General features: G+C 40.7%; 1 protein-coding gene across 1 annotated transcript in view; it reads left to right on the top strand.

Annotated features, from left to right (window-relative positions):
- TNRC6C (trinucleotide repeat containing 6C) overlaps positions 1-19,621 on the top strand; it is a 99,681-nt gene that overhangs the window by 75,196 nt on the left and 4,864 nt on the right. The window contains 11 exon segments of the mRNA XM_027654328.1: positions 4,866-5,015; positions 6,268-6,414; positions 6,822-6,944; positions 8,113-8,196; positions 8,486-8,717; positions 10,401-10,568; positions 11,707-11,898; positions 12,040-12,183; positions 14,987-15,103; positions 17,431-17,625; positions 19,006-19,076. Coding sequence (XP_027510129.1) covers positions 4,866-5,015; positions 6,268-6,414; positions 6,822-6,944; positions 8,113-8,196; positions 8,486-8,717; positions 10,401-10,568; positions 11,707-11,898; positions 12,040-12,183; positions 14,987-15,103; positions 17,431-17,625; positions 19,006-19,076 — 1,623 coding nt within the window.

The raw sequence follows: 19,621 nt of genomic DNA, 5'->3' as shown, positions 1-19,621 counted from the left end.
CAATCAGGCAGGACTAAGGCCAAAATCTTCACGAATTAGGCTCCTAATTCCTCTTTCAGTTTTGAGCTTCTTATAGATTTCAGTGAAAGTTCAGTACCTAAATAGGAAAGAGAAGCTGAGGTATTTTTGTTAAGTCTCAGAGCAGACACGCACAGTCAAAAATAGCTTCTCCAATGAGCTTCCCTTTCTCTGGTCACATATGACAAATTTCACAGCACCATTTAATGACTGAAGGGAAGGCTCCACAAGTTTGTGGTGTCCAAAAATCAAAGTGACTAAAGAAAAGAATATGGGGAAAAGTGCTGCCAGATGTTCAGTACGAAATGAGATTTACAATCTGATGCAAAGTCCCACCAAATCACCTCAGAACTCCCCTGAAAATTATTGATAAGGAAAGAACAATCTCACATGCCAGGTCTGTGTGTCACAGGTTATCTAAAGGTTCATACAGATGGATGGTGGTAGATTCTGAACACAGAAATTGGTGCTTTTCACAAACTGTGCTGAAACCAATTCATTTTGCATAAGCTGTGTACAGGATGTGAGGCAGAAATGATACCTAATCATATAAAGTTAATTCTTAGCTATGGCAAACTTTAATGAATATGTTAATTGAAGGCCACAAGATTGATGCATGCATGCCAGTTAACCTTCCCTTTTCTTGGATAACAATATCTTCAGCAGTAAAATTATTGCCAGAGAGAGAGGTGCATTATGTGCAGCATGATGCATAATTATGGAAACATATGTTAAACACAACTATTGAGAAGGGAGTACTAAAATCATTAATATTCATACAGCAAGTAAAATCTATCAGTCTAGGCATAATCTGTCACAGTGACTTTGCTATAACAAAAGGAAATAATCCCACACTGTATTTGTTAGCTATCACAGTGTTGAGCAACTTGTTAAGTGAATTAAATAAATATAGTTCCTACTAGAAGAACAGATTTTTTTTCCCCAGAAAAATTCTTTCCAGTTTTACAGCTCATGCTAATAGAGCAACTCCTCTTCCCCAAAGGCTTTCTGCCCTTTGTGGTAGTATTCCAGAGCATGAGTCTGGAGCTTTCTCCTTTCCTGCTCAGATCATCCTTGTGAGGAACAAGCTCTCAGCACAGCTGGACAGAGCATTCCAGCCGACATTCCCTGTTTTACTTACTGCCTTAGCAAGTCATTATCCCTTTTATTGGCTCTGCTGAGTCTTCAGTGAGTTCTGCAAGGTTCCTCTTCATGAAATTTTAGGTTGGGTTTGTGTGCTCATTGCTGCCACTCTCTCACTGATTCTCTCAGCTCACCTGCATTGAGACTCCATCATTTTTCTCCTGCATTTTCTCTGACAGGTAAAACCAGCACTTACCTTTTTTTTAACCTTATGCATTTGAGGAGGGAGAATTTCCAACCCTGACATTTGCTTCTGGACCCTCTGAACTCCCTCTTCTCTCTGAATCAGTAGTGATCTGTACAACTCACCATCACCTTTGAATGTTTGCTTTCTCTTGTTCCTCAGTGCTTGCTGCAGGTGCTCTTTATTCTGTGTCACACTGAGTCAATCTTTGGCACTTGGTGCTTTGTTAATTGTTTTATTTCTCAGGGTGTTATCTTGACCTGTAGGAGCATAACATGAGAAGGGAGAAAATCCAGTGGCTTGGAGGAAATAAAGATGCAGCCCTGATGCATGTCCTCAACCCCATTATCTTATACTTTGCCCTGATGCTGCTTCCAAACTTTCTCCCAAATTCTTGAGCACACAGGAGACTGAAATTCTCACCTTACAAATGAAGTCTCCTTTTCTCTTCTGTCTTATTCATTGATGAGCTCTTCCTTTCTACTACTGAGAGATCCAGGTCTACAAGCCTTGATGCCTCTTAACTGCAAAAGTCTTATGAGCAGACATTTTTCTTGTTTCTAATTGAAACATCATATTTGTTGGTTTTTTCCAACCTCATCCTTCACATTCCGATCCCAGTAATCTCTGGTGACTGTGACTGTTTTTTAAAAGTCATTGGGGCAATAAACAGGATATTTTATTATTATGCAGAAACACTTTTTAAGGCCTGGCAATTAGATAATAATTGCCAGAATTTTAAGCTTGACTTAAAATTCTTCTTTCCTTCATCTCTGCTTCCTATGATTTGATGACTGTTCCTTTTTTGAACTTGCAGACTTTGAAACCACTTTCATCTTCCCATGTATAATGAGTATTTCTTTGAGTATTGCATTTCCTCCAAGTTTCTTTTGGCTCTACCTAACTCCTGTCTGATTTGAAGAGAACTTATTTTGAGATGAGATTTTATTAATTTACCTTCCTCTTCTAGAAAAGAGGGTTTTTTAGACTTTTTTTTTTTTTTAAGAAGTCAGTGTGTATTTTCTACCAGCTATTTCTGTTACTGACTGTGCATAAGGACTTCTGACAAAATTCATGAGCCTTGCTCTCTGTTTGGGGCATTTTGATTCATGAAGTGACAATTGTTGGGAGGTGACTGTCAAAGTGTCCAGGAATCCTCTGCTAAATAATCCGTATCTCAGAGGGCTGAAAAAACCTTAGAGTAACACCACTTGCATTCTGTCACATTTGGTACTTGAGAGTATTGTGAGAGACTTCTTAAAGTCCTAAAAAGCACCAGTGTGGTGTTTTGTGTTGGATTATTGTAGTAGCAAACCCTGCAGCAGGATTTTACAGGTGTCCCTCCAAAAAAGTTAAAAGCGGTGCTGGATTGAGCATAATGTGATGATTCAAATGTGGAGGATTTGCTTAATTGATTAGCCTGAGGGAGAAATGTAACTTAAATTGGTAAGTAAATCGCTGAAGAGGAAAAGTTAGGTAGAAAAGATTGCTCTTCAGGAAACAAATATTATGTAAAGGAGCCTGAAAAATAATGGATTACAAACCACTGTGAGCAGTAAAGGTGTCCCCTGGTCTGGGTTGGGAATGATTTTAAGTTGACCAGTTAAAATACTTTATGTTAAATGAATTGATTTCAGTTCAGTTACAGAGCACAGATTTGTGCAGCAGTTTAAATAAAAGAGAACCAAATGAATGTGAACAGAGTGTCATAAACCTGAACAAAAGCCATTTACTGCAAAAGGAACACCCTTGTGAAGGAGTCTGCCTGGTCTAGAAATTAAATGCCCAAGTCTCCAGTGTGGCTTCTCCTCCACCATCCCTGGCACTGCCTATTTCAAAATTGAGAAAAAATAACGTCAGTGAGACAAGACTTGAATAAATTTTGGGGGCAGGGAAGGATTGCATTTCTCTTTCATGGTCAGTAGGTCTGTTCACATAGGAAACAATGGCATCTGAAGGAGAGAGCACACACCAAGCTTGAAATTATTTTCACTTTAAAGGGGGAAGGGTAGAATTGTAAACCTATGTCTGTGATCTGAAGAGAAATCCTTGAACCTGTTACTGTCATGCAAGCTGCAGTTGTTTGTGGAGTGTGACTGATGTCCAGTAGAATGTAAAATATCTCGAGCTGAAAGGCCTTGGGGATATCATTAGAAAATGTCAGTGTCCCCCTCAGGATAGTCAGATAACATGTCAGGTGTCACTTTGCCTCGTACTAAAGAAACTTTTCCTTTGCATCAAAGGAGAGCTGTTGAAAATGCATTTTTCAGCATTAACTTAGAACATAAAATTCACTGAGCATGCTTGCTGCATTAGGTCATTTATTTGGGTATCTGGTTCGCAGACGGGACTGCTTTTTGAACAAAGGAGGTTTATCAATATCTCACAATCTTCTGGGGCACTGAATTTATAGGTTGAAATAACCAGGCTCCTCACCTGTTCAAAAAGCCTTTCCTTGCAATGAACATATTGCCTGAAAAACCCCAGTCCAGCGCATTGCAAATTAGAGATTTTTCACTCTGCCTGTTTTTTCGGAGCCCTGCTTTGTACACAGTGTTATTTGATCATGCTTGCCGCAGGCTCCCCAGACATCAAAGCACAGTTTGAGATAGAACTCAGTGCCCCACTGTAATATGAGTGAGATATCTACCTGTTTGATTGGGGATTCTGTAATTTATTTTATTTTCTGCCTTGCTGTTTGCCCCCCGTGGGGGCTGCCTCCTGTGCATCATAGCCACGCTCAGCCGTGGTTCCTTGCCAGCCCAGTTATCAGAGGGGGCTCCTCCTGCCTTGCTAAAATCTGCCTCCTCCTGGGGATGTTCAGAAAGGCTGCACAGACGATATTGTCATCACTGGGTTTAAGTGGTTTGTGTTCACTGGGTGCAGTGTAATGTTTCATAGTGGGTATTAATAACTCAGCGCTATGTGAATATTAAAAGAGGCTCATGTGTCTCAGTTAGGAAAGGGGATTAGTGCAAAAATGCTTTTTTTAAGAGCAGAGCTATGATGTGGAACCAAATCCAGACTGATGTTAAATAAGCTGATCTGGCCTCTCCCAAGTTTTGGGTTGGCTAAAGCGGTGTGTCTGATGTCTGCACTCCGCTGCTGAGAGTTTTCCAAACAGACAGAGGACTTCCCTGAAATGTGCTGGCTCTTTTCCCTTTGCACCTTTCAATCTGGTGGAGAAAAGCGGAGATAATCCAAGTGGGGAGAAGGCAATGGCCACATGATAGCTCTGCAGTTGGCTGCCAGAATCCCTCCTTTCCTCTGGAGGGGTGGGTGAGGGTGATTGTGCATTTGGGGATTAAGAGCAACCGAGTTAAGAAAAACAGTACCTTAATACTGTTTCTCTCTTTCTTCTCCCTTCACTCCATGCTTCTCATTCCCTGTTATTCATACCTTTTTTTTGTATATATATATTTTTATTCATCCATGCCCTTTTCTGTCTCCATGGGACACTGTTTTGTGTGCTGTCGGCTCCTGGCACCGCACACAGCTCACCCTTTCTTTCTCCAATCAGGATGGCGGCCTAGTGGAAGAGCCCACTACTTCACCATTTTTGCCTTCACCAAGCCTGAAGCTCCCCCTTTCAAACAGTGCACTCCCTAATCAGACCCTGGGCGGGATTGCCTCAGGGCTGGGCATGCAAAACTTGAATTCTTCTAGACAGGTAAGGCTGTCAGGGGAGATCCAAGGTGAATTTCAGCTCTCTTGGATTAGCTGCTAGAGCCCGTCCGTCACTTCCCCGGGGAAAACGGGTTTAAACTGAAAGTGCAACATCTTTGTTCACGTGAAATATCAGTGGAGGAACTACCTGCTGTGTAAACGTTTCACCTTATAGGACATGAAACAACTGCTTAGTTGTAATTAGCCTGTTAATGACACACTTCCATTAAGAAGAGTCTGTGGTGTTGTGAATTTATATCCCTGAACCCTGGTGTGGCTCTGCTTTGATTGATGGAAATCCCTTTTTTTGAGGCATTGCAAGTTGTCACACTCAGAGGCAGAGACATTGCTCGAGTTCATTTTTCCTGGCAGGCTTAATTATTCAGTGATGAGATGGGGAGAAGTGAAGGGGGGCTTTTTTATTCCTGCTCTAAGTGTCAATGTAGCTCATAGTTTTGCAGGTGGCAAGAAGGAAGCTGGACTTCCAGCACCCAGGTCAGATGGAGCATTGAGGCAAGGGGGGTGTTTTGGCCCCTGGGTAGAACGTGCTGAAAGGGAGAGAAAAGGAAAGGAGATGGGGTGGAAGACTGATAAAAACCATAAGACTGAGAGGCTATAAAGGCTGTTGATTATGAAAAGGTTATTTTTGCCATCAAATTGAAGTTCTAGCAAAAATTAAAACAACACAGAAAAACGCTGTGTGTCATTCTAGGGTGGCTCTTCTTATGTATATTCTTTTAAAGTTAGTTTTTTAAAGGCAGTGCTTGTCCAGCACTTCCAGCCCATTAAGCCCATCTTTCTGAAGGAGAGCCTGCACTAACAGCATGTCCATTTTCACGAGCTTTGTAAAATGATCAAGTACAAAAACTGCTTACCTAACTTGAGGTTGGGGTTTGCTGTGAGTTTAATGCCTCCATTCTCCCTTGCTACACAAATGCAAACATTTTGGGCAGGTACTTTGCACTGTTCATCTCTCGACCCTCCAGGGCTATGCATCTTTATAAAAGCCATGTTCAACTTCAGCTGCCTTTTGTTCAGGCATCTGTACAAAGCTTTGGGGGTTTGGGATGTTGGGTACGTGGCAATCCTTGCCATGCCCGATTCTAAACCCGGTTGTCAACACAGTCTGTACGTGCTGCTTTCTTTATTCGTGCCTGTCATAACCACTGAGAATAGAGACTGCACAGACAAGTAACATCCAGGTTATGTGTTGAGTGATGTCTTTACATGCCAGTGCCATTCTTGTCCTGCTGCAGATACCGAGTGGCAATCTGGGTATGTTTGGCAATAGCGGAGCAGCACAAGCCAGGACCATGCAACAGCCGCAGCAACCGCCAGTGCAACCTCTTAATTCATCCCAGCCTAGTCTTCGTGCTCAAGTGCCTCAGTTTCTATCCCCTCAGGTTAGATTTCCACTCATAAGTTTTCCCTTTCCCTAGAACTCCTCCATACTCTCCTCTCCTGAGGTTTGCAGCCACTGCTGCCTGGCTGTGTCCCTGTTATCTATTTACATGTTGCATGGCTGAGATGGTCTCACATTATGTACATTACTTGTGAGGGCACATCATTGAGTTCCTTTTTGCAAACAGTGGGTGTTTCCAAGCAGTTTGTTCTCATCTCTTTTTCTGTAAATGAACTTTTGAGTATGGTTATTAAGATAACCTTGCTAATTTTTGGATAGTTCACAGTACCACCACTTCGGGTAACAGTAATATTTTCCAGCTGAAGTTTTATGACACTTATGAATGGCTCACGCAGTTGTCACTGTTAAAAGAGAACATACAATGTTTAATACACTGCTCTTCCTTAGGTTCAAGCACAGCTTTTGCAGTTTGCAGCAAAAAACATTGGTCTCAGCCCTGCACAGTTAACCTCGCCAATTAATAATCCTCAGCATATGACGATGTTGAACCAGCTCTATCAGCTGCAGCTGGTAAGTTAAAAGACATGGCAAATAAGCTCTAAATCAGAATTGAAGGCATGAAGATAAAATGGGGAACTGCTATCTAAACTTTTAAATGACATGACAGATCTTCAAAACAATCAGGTCCTGATTTCTTTGGTAGAGTTTCTTTTTAAAGCAACAGAATCATATTTTTTGCCTCAGGCTTTATAAATAGTCATTTGTGGAATAATTATCCTTTACAGCTGATCAGTGGAACTAAAAGTCGGTTGTCTTCCTACTGCTATGAGTAACAGTGTATTCTGAAACAGCACTGATGTGTGTGTTACATGTCAATATAGACCACTGACTGATCAGCTGGGAGGTGTGTCACAACAGAACCAGAGAAATCTTGGCAGTGCTGGTCACCTGAGTTACCTGCAGAACTTCCTTCATTTGCCTCATTAAAACATAAAGCCTAGGGCAAATTTCCTTTAATTAATGGAATTAATGGTATATTAAAAATACCATATGATAAGAACTACTTATTTTTTGTAAACATGTTCTTTTGCTGTTGTGTGAAAATTTTGTATATATATGTGTGTGTGCATATGAAAATTTTGAATTGGATTTTAAGATTATTTTAAAAAGAGATACTGCAAAGTCAGTATTTGCCAGGGTTAAGCATAGAATTGAGGATGACAAACCAGCTTAGTTGCTGCTCTCAACGTGCTAGAGAAACTGTTCTGTTAGTAACAGTGTTTGATACTATTATTCATTTCTCCTTACGTTTTGAGGAGCACAGCATTATTGTCATAATAATTTAACAGTACCCAGCTACTTGAAAAATATCTGCATAGAATTCCTTTGGATTTTGAATTCATGTCTTTCAGAGAAGCACCTTGCAGATCAGTTTGCTGCCAAGCTAACCATTTTAAAATCGTGGAATTTTTCAGGAATAAAGCAGCAAAAGCAATTTAACTACAGTGTTGTCAGAACTGAAAAAAACCACAAAAAACCCCACAAAAATGAACACTGGACTAAAATAAATATATTATAAAATACATTTGTGACAAGGTTTTTACTTTAGCTTCATAGACTGTTTTCAGAGAACTCCAGTGTTTGTCTTTTCTATTTCATGATGTACCAGAGCAGCTCTAGCCAGCACGTTCAGCCTGTTGTGTGTGTTTGGGCTCTGACCTCTCCCTTGTCTCTCCAGGCGTACCAACGTTTACAAATCCAGCAGCAGATGTTACAGGCTCAGCGTAATGTTTCCGGACCCATGAGACAACAGGAGCAGCAAGTATGTTTGCCTGCCAGCCCAATCTCTGCATTACTTTGGTTTCAATAGCTTAAAAAGACTGAATGACATTATACCAAAGCAGCTAAAGCATCCTTAAAGCAGGAATGTGTGACAGCAAAGGGTGCTGAGTGTTAAAGCTGTTTCACAGCGTTATTGGAGGAAAGCTCTTCACCCCTTAATACAGTCAATTCTTATTTGTAAAGAGATCTATTGTGTTATTTCACTGCAGAGAAAGAAATCTGGTGTCTTTTTTGTTCCATTGAGCATTTATTGATTCTCTCTCCTGCAGGTTGCACGTACAATCAATAACATGCAGCAGCAGATCCAGCAGCACCAGCGCCAGCTGGCCCAGGCCCTGCTTATGAAGCAGCAGCCTCCCCCTCCACATCTATCTTTGCACCCCTCTGCAGGCAAATCAGCCATGGATAGCTTTTCACCCCATCCCCAGGCTCCCGGCCTACCTGACCTGCAGACCAAAGAGCAACAGTCTTCACCGAACACCTTTGCTCCTTACCCTCTTGGTGAGTGTCCTCCCTGCAGCAGGTCCACGTGGAAAACACAGAGGGAGTCTGTTTCCTTAGCTCAGCATCTAAATATTTTGCTCCACAGTGTAACAAATATAAACACATAAATATATATGTTTTTTAAATAACGTTGAAATGCCAAAACAAGATCATGGCTCTACACGCCTGTGTTTTGGCTGTGTTTGAGGTTTGTGGTAGCTGTATTTGCTCACCTGTGTTCTGCCTACAAATAACCAGAACACAAAATTTGCCTTATTAACTATTCACTTGTGTTGCTGTTTATGAACTAAGTGTAAATTAACAACATCATGATGTAAAATGCACAAATGTCATATTGATAAACAGGAATATCATCTGGGAAAGTCGTGGAAAGTCATCTTTCCACTGTAATCAGCACTGGTAAGACATCAGTTTTGGCCAGTGTATTCCAAGAAGTAAATGCATCAGAGTGTAGGGGAGGTGATTAGATGTTTCAAAAACACAACTACTAAGGAAAAAATGAAATCCTCTGCTCGCTATAATCTAAAGAGGATTTAAGAGACATGCAAGAATCTTCAAAAATGTAAAAGAGAACTGTGAATAAGTTTTCTTGGCCAATGCAAGAGGTAATAAACTTTTGTTACCTAAAAGGAGAACTAGCTAAACATTAAGGATCATTTGGTTGCTTTAAGCAAAGTAGAGTACTGGAATGAATTTTCTGGGAAGTTCCTAAAATCTTCTTCAGCAGCCATTCTCTGGTAGATTAGACATAGATCTGTCAAATATGATTGATGTCAAAATAATCGATTGGGCCTGGAGACAGGCAGAACAGAGCAACCTTTCAGACCTGTGTGATTGTTTGATGTATGCTACAGACTTCCTTTATGACATAAAGGAATTAATTTAATCTCTTTGTGACTCTCTTTATGCTGGGTACAATAGAATTGCCAAGCTTTATCTGCCATGCAGCAGCTAAGAAGGTAATTCTGACTGCTGTGGTGAGCTGTTATGGCAGGGAGCATCAGAAGGCAAAAGAATTTGTGAATTAAAGGCCTAAGTCTAAGAGGTTCTTATGATTTCTCAGCTTCCTGTGATCTGCTAACATTCAGGATTATATATCAAAAAAGACCCAGATTCATGTCACAGGAGCACGTCAAAGTTATTCCCTGAATAACAGTCTGAGTGAGTCTGTTCTGTGTATACAAAATACAAACCCAACTAGTAAAATACCTGCTCTGATGAACAGCTGCTGTTTGGCCTTTAATTGGTTGCTTTGTTTGGGATTTTTAAAATGCTGTTAGCAAAATGAAGTGGCAGACATCATGGGGGTGTGCTGGGGAGACACTGGGAATATTTTGGTGTAGCCATGGAATACTGCAAACTCTTCACTGGTTTAAACATAACATTCCAGTGCATTCTTCCAGAATGCCTTTCCTGAGACAAGTGAGGAGACTGTAAGTAGAAACACGACAGACAACTTTAATATATTATCCCTACATCTTTTTTTCCACCCCTTTTTAGCAAAGTTTTACCATTTTCTGAATGGGAGATGTTTTGGTGTTCCCATAAAATCAAAAGTTCTTGACAACAGGTTGTAAGTGACACATATACACACATGGGTGTTCAGTAATTCCTGTAGCTGGGTTTTTAAACACCTCTTTTAATTCTGTGATGGATATCTAATGACCTGTTTCCCCTCAGCTGGACTGAACCCGAACATGAATGTAAATAACATGGACATTACTGGTGGTTTGTCAGTGAAGGACACTTCTCAGTCCCAGTCTCGCCTTCCTCAGTGGACACACCCCAACTCAATGGATAATCTGTCTAGTGCTGCTTCTTCTCTTGACCAGAACTCCAGCAAGCACGGTATGTCCCCTCTGATCCCTGTGTCAGTCTGGTTTTTTGGGATTTGAGCCACGGTAAATTGTAATAATTTTTCTCATGTTACTTTCTTGTGTAAGTGCTCGTAAATGGTTGGTACCGAAAGCCTTGTGAGCTCGTGAGACTTTATAGATGATTTCTGCAGTCACATTCAGCAGTACATTGAAGTGCCTGCAGCTCTCAATTCCTACATGCAATGTAGAAATGGTTTTTTCATTTGTTGAATTTTGTTGTTGAGCACATGGAGTTCAAATAAAACAACCCTTTAGTGTCGGCAAAACAAGTCCCACAACCTTCCTCTTATTCCAGACCTGTATACCTTCAATCCTAAAAAACTTTACATGGGCTTTCTCCCACAGTTTTTCCAATATCATCAACCTTTCCCAGCCAGTACTGTACAAAGGCATGATGGATTGCCTTTGGATTCCACCCACCCTGGAATTAGGAGCACAGACTTCTTATTTTTCCCAGAGTGATTGCTAATCTGTTTGAACACCTTCATCCCTAACACCTCCAGTATCCTGAGTCACTTATTCCTTTATTTCCTGTACCAAGTTTATTCTGTTGGAACATGGGGCTCTGTTAACTTTAATGTATCCTGGATTTTATTATGAGCAGCATGAATTTATTCCTTCTGTGACAAGTTTTTTATTGTGAAAGTAGCTGCACTGCTTATGCCAAATTGTTGTTTGATAGTTTGTAGGAACATGAGAACAATTTTAAGTCATCCATCCCATCAGCAATGAATGCCTTGGGAAGGATGAGATAAGGGGTTGCCTACAGTGCTATTCCTCAGTATGCTGTCACAGCAAGTTCCTATTTACCATCAGTGTAATGATTTGAATTACTTAAGTCTCTTTTTGGCAGGAATTTAGTGCAAATTTCTTTAACTTGAGTCTAGATTGTACCAGCAGCTCATCTCACAGCTGTAGTCCCTAGTAAGGCTTCAGAGGCTCTTAAGCCTGGCTTACTGTGTTTGTATTTTAATTTTCTTTTTACCTTTGTAATACCAAAATTAATAATAAAAAAAAGAAATTAATAACAAAACACAGGGACTGATGAAATTCCATAGCCCAAGTTAGTCCTGCTCCTAAACGAAGCCTTTCCATCTCATTCCTTGCAGGTGCTATACCTGGAGGTTTAAGTATTGGTCCTCCAGGAAAGTCCTCCATTGATGACTCCTATGGCCGGTATGATCTGATTCAGAACAGTGAGTCTCCTGCCAGCCCACCTGTAGCTGTTCCTCACAGCTGGTCACGTGCCAAATCCGATAGTGATAAGATTTCCAATGGCTCCAGCATAAACTGGCCACCAGGTAACAAAACACAAAGCCTTGGTGTTGAACTGATGTCCTTAAAATGTACTGTTGGATTGATTTATTGCATCCTTCTGATGCACGGGGACTGCAGAGAATTGTGACCTTACACCCTTCTCTTTTCTGTTGTATTTGGAACAGAGTTTCATCCAGGAGTGCCATGGAAAGGACTGCAGAATATTGATCCTGAAAATGACCCCGATGTTACTCCTGGAAGTGTTCCAACTGGGCCTACCATAAACACCACGATACAGGATGTTAATCGCTATCTCCTCAAGAGTGGAGGTAAACACACAAGTTACTTTCACATCTGTGCATTCTTTCTTCTTCTCTCAAAAAATGTTGATCTCATTTGTTACAGATACAGCATATTTTTGCATGTACTCCTAATCTAATAATGCTTCCGCTCAGAACTTTCACTGAATATCCAGAAATACTTGTTTTAAATATGGGATTAAGAAGTTTCTTGTTTTCCATGGGAATGTAAATATTTTTCTATTGGAAAAGGCTGTGAGATGTAATTTAAACTTCTGTGGTCACTGGAAGTTTTTCCTAACCTGTAACACTTGGTTTTGAACAAGATTTTGCTCTCCACACTGCCCACCCTCCTACTTACACTGTGAAATGCTAAGAAGACACAGTACAAAAGTTCCACAGTTGTTGCTGAGGCAGCAGGCTTCTGGCACACTAATTAATTGTAGCTTTGTTAGAAGATCAATCAGCAAAATAAATTAGAGCTGTTTTATCCCCAAAGCCATATAAAAGAAAAGAAAAAATTAGGGGAATTGACTAGTAAACTACTATTTCCCAGTGTCATTTCCATTCCTTTTGTCTTGGCAGTGCTTACTTCAGAATAAAAAGAGAATTCTATAAAACAATCAAACATTGGGACTTGTTAGCTGGATGTACTGGAAGTGGATCAAAAGGAAAGGTGGCTTGATTTAATTGTGATCAGGGTGCTGAAATAGCCAAGTCATCTGCACTCTATTAGAGCACTGTAATAGGCACAGAAATGGCACAGAAATAGCACAGTCAGGTTGTCCAGAAGGATCTGTCAGGATTAAAAATGTGGATTTTGTTCTAATAGTTACATCTGTGGTATCAGCACAGATTGTAAATCAGAACTATCCTTGAAATGAGTGTCCAGCTCTGGGCTTGTTAATTCAGCGAGGGATGGGAAACATGAGGGAAAGGAGGCAGAGGTTTCATTGCCTCCAACCCTTTGAGTGCTCTCTTGCCAGGAAACAATCTTTATTTATGCTGAAGGACAGAGTATTTGTGTGCATGAATAATGTTGAATTAACTTTCAATGACCCAAGTGTGCTTCAAGGGGCAGGCAGAGTTTGAAGTTATAAGAAGTATAAAGGTGTAATTCAGTGACAGCTCCAATACAGTGCACCCAAGAAATACTCTCTTCAGGCCAAAAGCCTAAACCTACAGAGCTGTACCTGTAAGTCAGATGATACCTAATACAGGCCTTCCTGTTTTATAGAAGGAACACTGGCTCTGCTGGTGTATAATCTGCTGGTAGAATGAAGAAATAATTTGCTTCTTGGAGAGGGTCAGCAGAGATGGTCTTTGCAGAAGTAAAGAGGCTCTAAAAGGAACTCAAGCCTTCTGCAGAGCAAGGACTGTTGGGGTCCACCTGTGCTTCCTTTCCTCATTAGCTTTTTCATTTGGTCATATAATCTTAATAAAAATATAGTTCAGAATCTGTTTCTTTTTGCTCATATAACCCAGGGGTTTGCTCTTAGGTAAAATTGTTTGTGGTTTCAGTACCCATCCATATGAGACTGTGGCTTTCATGGGAAGAGCCTGTCTTTGAACAGTGCAGCCTAAAGCACACAGATTGTATTGACAGAGCTGATCCCCATTTAGAGGGTTAGACTGTGGTGTTCCCTTGGAAACAGGCAAAACCCAAGCTTTTGGGTTGGTTTTTGCTTTGCCCTGTTTGCTAATGAAGCTTTGCAGGGTCAGCTGCTATGAGCTGAGAGACGTAGCCACAAGGAATCAGGACCAGTGTCAGCTCTGTAGGCTTTTGAGTCTGCTATAATTCCATCACTCCTGCCTAGGGAATAGGTTATTTCCAGAGAATAACGGAGTTATTTTGCTTGAAACTTGATGTCTCTGTTGGTGTCCTGTGGAGTGCAGGGGGTGTGGTGAAGGGGAAGTTTGGTGGGTTGCTGTTCCAGTTGAACAGACAGCCTTTGTTTTTTACTGAGCTGTGAGGGATGAGTTTGTCCTTTAAATTCCTCCCTTCTCCCTCAGTACAGTGCTCTTTTCTAAAGAACTCACCCATTTTTATTAGTCAGTTAAAGATGTTTCAGTATCACAGTCCATCTACGTGTGACAGGAATGATAAGTCACCCGGGATACACATTTGATTTTGTTGGTGGCTGGAGAGAATACTTCCAGCTCTTCTGGTCTTTGTAATGAAGATTTTTTTATTTTATGTTCAGTTTCTTTCATTTGCTGCCAGCAAGGAAATGTATTCTTAGATAGCTCCTCAGATTGTAAATGATTTACTGAGGTAGTTTCAGGCTATTTCATTTATGTTATCAGTTGAAGAAGAGATTGCTAAAATATATCCTTACTTTACTGAAAGTCTGCAAAAATTTAAAGATGTTTGTGGGCATTAGGATGTAGGGGAAGTACTTACCTTGAGTAATTTAGGACAGATCACCCATGGTAAGAGGTTAGTTTATCATATGCATCTCTGCTCATCTAGAGTTGCCATTACCTAAGTCAGCTGGCAGAGGACCTTGATAAATGAAGCCTGTTCCTTGAGACTAAACAGTTTAACACTAATTTTTTTGAGTCACATATCTTAAAGGAAACGCAGAATTTGCCTCCCTCACAGGCACTCTCTAACTGCTACTGTGCCAGCTTTCTTCTCTTTTCTACCAAAGACTTCTGCTTCACTGTAACACACCTTCAATAACATTTCATCCCTAGCCTTCAGAGACCAGGCTGATTAAGGAGAAAAATGCCTTTGCATGGTTTGTATTTGCACATAACAGATTTGCTTATGTCACACCAGACATCATTATGCCCATCTTTCTTAGTTGCTTCTCTGCTGGTTCTGCAGGGTCATCCCCAACATCATCTCAGAATGCCACGCTGCCTTCATCGAGTGCCTGGCCGCTTAGTGCCTCCGGCTACAGTAGCTCTTTCAGCAGCATTGCATCTGCACCTAGCATTGCAGGTACGGAACTGGCCTTTCTACTTCCACATCCTTCTGCATTCTCAGCAAAAGGCCCTAGGAGGTGCTTTCCCAGTGGTTACAGCACTGCTGCCAGAGACAGAAGCGTGTTCTCAGCGCTGGGCTCGGTGGGCAGCTCTCCCGGCAGCCCTTCAGCGGGGAGTGTTGGAGGGTGTGCCTGGAACTGTGCTCAGGAAAAATGTGTTTATTCCATTTGGTGCCATGGGCTGTCACTCTGTATTGGCATCGAGACCTCTGAGGAGGAATGTTGTCTAGGACCTCAGCAGGAACACCCCTGCTAGACACTTCCAGTAAGAGCTGATGTGAAAATTTTGTTACTAAACTCACTCTTAAAAGTGAAACATCTTCAGCTCAGGAAAAGCTTTAGTAGTACCTCCAGGACTTAACTTGGCATGTCTCTGGAGGGGTTGGGTTTCTTGGGGCCCTTAAATGTCTTTTAATAGCCAAGCCAAAGCCTGATGCTGCCCTGTATGACTGAGCTTGTAAGTGGACTAAATAACTGCCCCGTTCTTTTTAATGAGCTCTGAATGCTGGAGTGTATCTCTGCAAAACATGGCAACTTTACTTGCAAACTGTCTACCTAAATATCCAGTTTGTCCCATTGTAAAAATGTGTTGGGGCTGTTGTGTGGATTAGCACTTTCACATCTAACCACTGAAAACCCTTCACTTCTCTGGATGAAGGGAGGTGCAGCCTCCAGGTCATACTGCAGAATGCAGAACAAAAAGGGGCTGTTTGGAATGTTTTCCTCCAGTGAAAGGAAAAGAAAGGAATGGCTTGCTTTTCTTTATCTGCCATGTATTTCTGCTTTATTTGCTTCTTATATTTTTGCAGTGTCATCTAATGTTTGTGTTACCCCCATGAGAAGTAGTGACATAGCAACATCTGGTCTGTGGTGATGTGCATGTGTCGTGTGCCACATCACAGGCTGGGCTACTCTGAGTTCTCCAACTCAGACTTGCTCCCTTCCCTCACACCATTTTACACTCATTAATGTCCTCATCGTCATTGTCAAATTGTTTTTGTTGCTCCAGTTTGTGAGAAGATGGGAGAGTGGTTGCCCTTTCACTTGAATTGTTGTGATTCAATATAAAATCATTGAGTTAAACGATTTGGATAAATGGAGGCAATCTGGGGAGAGAGTGTGTGTGTGTATATAACTGAGGCTGTGACCTGGCAACTGGTAAATTTGGCTTTAGCATTGATAAAAAAACCCTCAGTGGCTGCCTTGATGCAAAGCACTGATCCAGTATAAACTTAAATCTACCAGTTCAAATCTAGTCTTGTAAAAACTCACAAGATTTTTGCATCTTAGACTTTGTCAGACCAAGTATTTTCTTATTCTCTGCAATCAGCATTAAAGCATTAAGGCAGCACAGTCACAACATCTTTTGCTGTGGCAGAAGATGCAGGATGTGTCCCTTTCAGTCCATTCCAGTCCAACACGTGCTGCCAGTGTTGGTGACAGCAGGACTGTGCTGTGACAAGGAAATTGGGCCCTAATTGCACAACATGTGTTGGTACAAGGAGGAAAGGCAGGGAGGTGTAAGTCTGAAGGTGAATAAAGAGGTTTATTTTGGTACTCGTATTTTAAATCAATTTTGTCTGCTTCTCTAAATGCCAAACTGTATTTGCTATTGTTGGTTTTGTGGTTTTTTTATTGAACTCTGATTTGGCAGGAACAGTAGTCAGAGTTTAAAAACTGATTAGGGAAATAACAAACTGAACAGCAAAAAATTACTAAGAGTGACAGGTTGTGATATGATTTGAACTTCTGCAGACTTCATTTTCCTCAAAGATACTTGGAAAAAAGAGTATCAGTTACTTTGAATATTAAGAAATAAAGTTTTTATTGGTCTTTGATCTTTAGAATTTTAATAATATGTCAGAAGAATATATCTTTGTTAGATAAAATGAGTTGTTAAAAAAAAAGTTTAAATCCTGTTAAACCTTTGAGAGAGACAATCTTAAAGTGTTTAATTATAATTTTGGTGCAATTAGATTTCAAATACCTAAGTCCATTTTCTGGCCTTTTTTTCATGTATCATCTTTAAAAAGAAAGAGAAGTAGTAGGAGATTTTAAAGAGGGAACTGTGTACATAGCAGGTGTTGTGAGGTTCATTAAATACAATATTGTTTGAAACTGTAAACAGTGTAGGTTCAAAGGATATAGGATTGATAGCACTGGATGGTACAGAAGGTTGTTGTTGTTTTCCTCCTGAAAAGTTGGAGGAATGTACTCAATGATACCCTTCCTACTTGGGGTTTAAAATTAAGAAGACACAAATGTATTTTTTTTCCTGTTGCAGGTAAACTGTCAGACATCAAGTCCACGTGGTCCTCTGGCCCGATCTCCCACACACAAGCCTCTCTGTCCCACGAACTGTGGAAGGTACCCAGAAACACTACGGCTCCGACGAGACCCCCTCCAGGCTTAACCAACACCAAGCCATCATCCACGTGGGGAGCCAGTCCCCTGGGCTGGACCAGCTCTTACTCCTCTGGTACCCACAGCTTCTCTGCTTTACAACACCTGCTTTTATTCTGTGTGTTGGGCTCCAGAATCTGGAGGTTCAGTGCAAGCGGAGTCGTGTCTCTTTTGGGGATTAATCTCATGTCTATTTATTTATTTCACTTTGGCTAAGTCCTGAATGAAGCTGCTGTCTTTCAGGTGGTCACATGAGTAATTCTATACAGGAATTGCCAAATTATTTACTCCAACTGGGATTTTTTTTCCCATTTCCTTATTTTCTAAAAATGCCTTTCTAGTTTTGTGGTACGATTGATATTGAAGCCCTACGAGGCTTTAATATCAGCTCAGGGAATTTAGTATGGGATACATATTTGGAGCATGGATGTGAAGCATTTAGGACCTGATGGCATTGCAGGGCCCTCAGGGAATGCCTTAATTTTTCTCACACAGACTCTTTTTTTAGATGTTGTTTTGCTTAAATGCAAATATGGGAAACCATGGCTGTATACACATACATATATGTGTGTGTGTGTATGTATATGTATATATATATATATATATGTATATTTGCTCTCTGTATAGAGATATCTGTATAAATATAGATATATATGCAAGTATTACACCTATTTTATAAAGCTGACTGTTTTATTAATCTGCTTTCACTAAGCTGAGAATTAAATGTTTTTCCCTTTTTTTTTTTGGTATTAATTTTGGATCTGTTTCCTTCACCAAAGCCCCACCTGTGGGGGCAGATATTGCTGCTGCCCAGATTCTCTCCAGCCTGAGTGTGGTCACATGTGTGACCACAGGATCCACTGTGGTTTTTCAAATGCCACTCGTAAATACCAAGCTTGGACAGTTTCTTAATGCAAAACTCCAAGCTGTAAAACACCAGGCTGAGGTTGGAAGAGCAGGTTTTGTTGGTTATGTCCTTGTATCTTCAATCAGGACATTGTCAGTGCAGAAATACCTGTTTTGAATAAGTCATACACATTAATCTGTCATTGGCAAGATAGCAGAGTGCTGCAGTGCTATAAAATCTTTAATAGCAGGCAGCAGCCTGAGCTTGGACATCAGAATTGCTTTTAAAATGTGCCTTCCAGATTAATTCTGATGTATCCTGGAGATCCAGTTCGCTGCAGTGTCATACCTGCATCTGCCAGTTTCCTCATAGTTACTCTGGGAGTGTGGAAAAAGCCACAGACCTTTTAAATGTAACAAGAGCAGGTTTTCCTTCAGCAGCCTTTCAGTCCAGAGGAGACAGTAAATCAAGGTGTGAGGCAATAGCCATAGGATTTGTTTTCAGTAGCAGTAAGGCTTGCTAGTGTGTTGTGATTCCAGATAAATTTGCTTGTAATATGCTCTGCAAACCGTGATCAGTGCTTTTTTTTTTTGTGGAATTTTATTGCAGGTTCTGCATGGAGTACTGACAGCTCAGGGAGAACAAGCAGCTGGCTGGTTCTTCGGAACCTCACCCCCCAGGTAACTGGAACTGTGCTTAACTGGTCAGGGAAAAAGACCTGGTCCATTTAAGGGATTATAAGAACAACATTTAGCAGCCTTGGTTATTTGAATTATTTGAAGGAAGGATAATTAGTCTGCATTTATTACAGGTGTCTTCTTCAGGGAATTTGTTAGGTTTTCAAAGTGCTGTCAAATCAAGTATAAACTTTTAAGGCTGTAATTAGTCATTCAGTGGGCACCATTTGTGTATGTGTAAGTTTGGAGGTGAATGGTGCTTTAAAGCAGGCACAGAAATGTAAAATCTGCTTTTCCTGTGGGTTTTTTTGGTTCTTCTCACAAGTCTGTTAAATCCTCTACTTGTCCTTCACACAGTGTCATTGAGAAGGAAGAATATAAACCACAAAGCCTTGAATGCAAACATCCAAACTGATCTTGGGGAAAATTAAGTTATATTTATGAATAATGTGTTTTTCTTTTGACTTCTTTCTCAACTTCTATGGACTTTCAATGATAAATATAATTTATATGACCTAAACTGGGAAATTTAGTGCACTGGACTATAG

The sequence above is a fragment of the Corapipo altera genome, unplaced genomic scaffold, assembly GCF_003945725.1.
Source record: "Corapipo altera isolate COAL_440 unplaced genomic scaffold, ASM394572v1 343, whole genome shotgun sequence".
NCBI classification, from domain to species: Eukaryota; Metazoa; Chordata; class Aves; order Passeriformes; family Pipridae; genus Corapipo; species Corapipo altera.
This window is presented reverse-complemented; position numbering and strand designations above follow the sequence as displayed.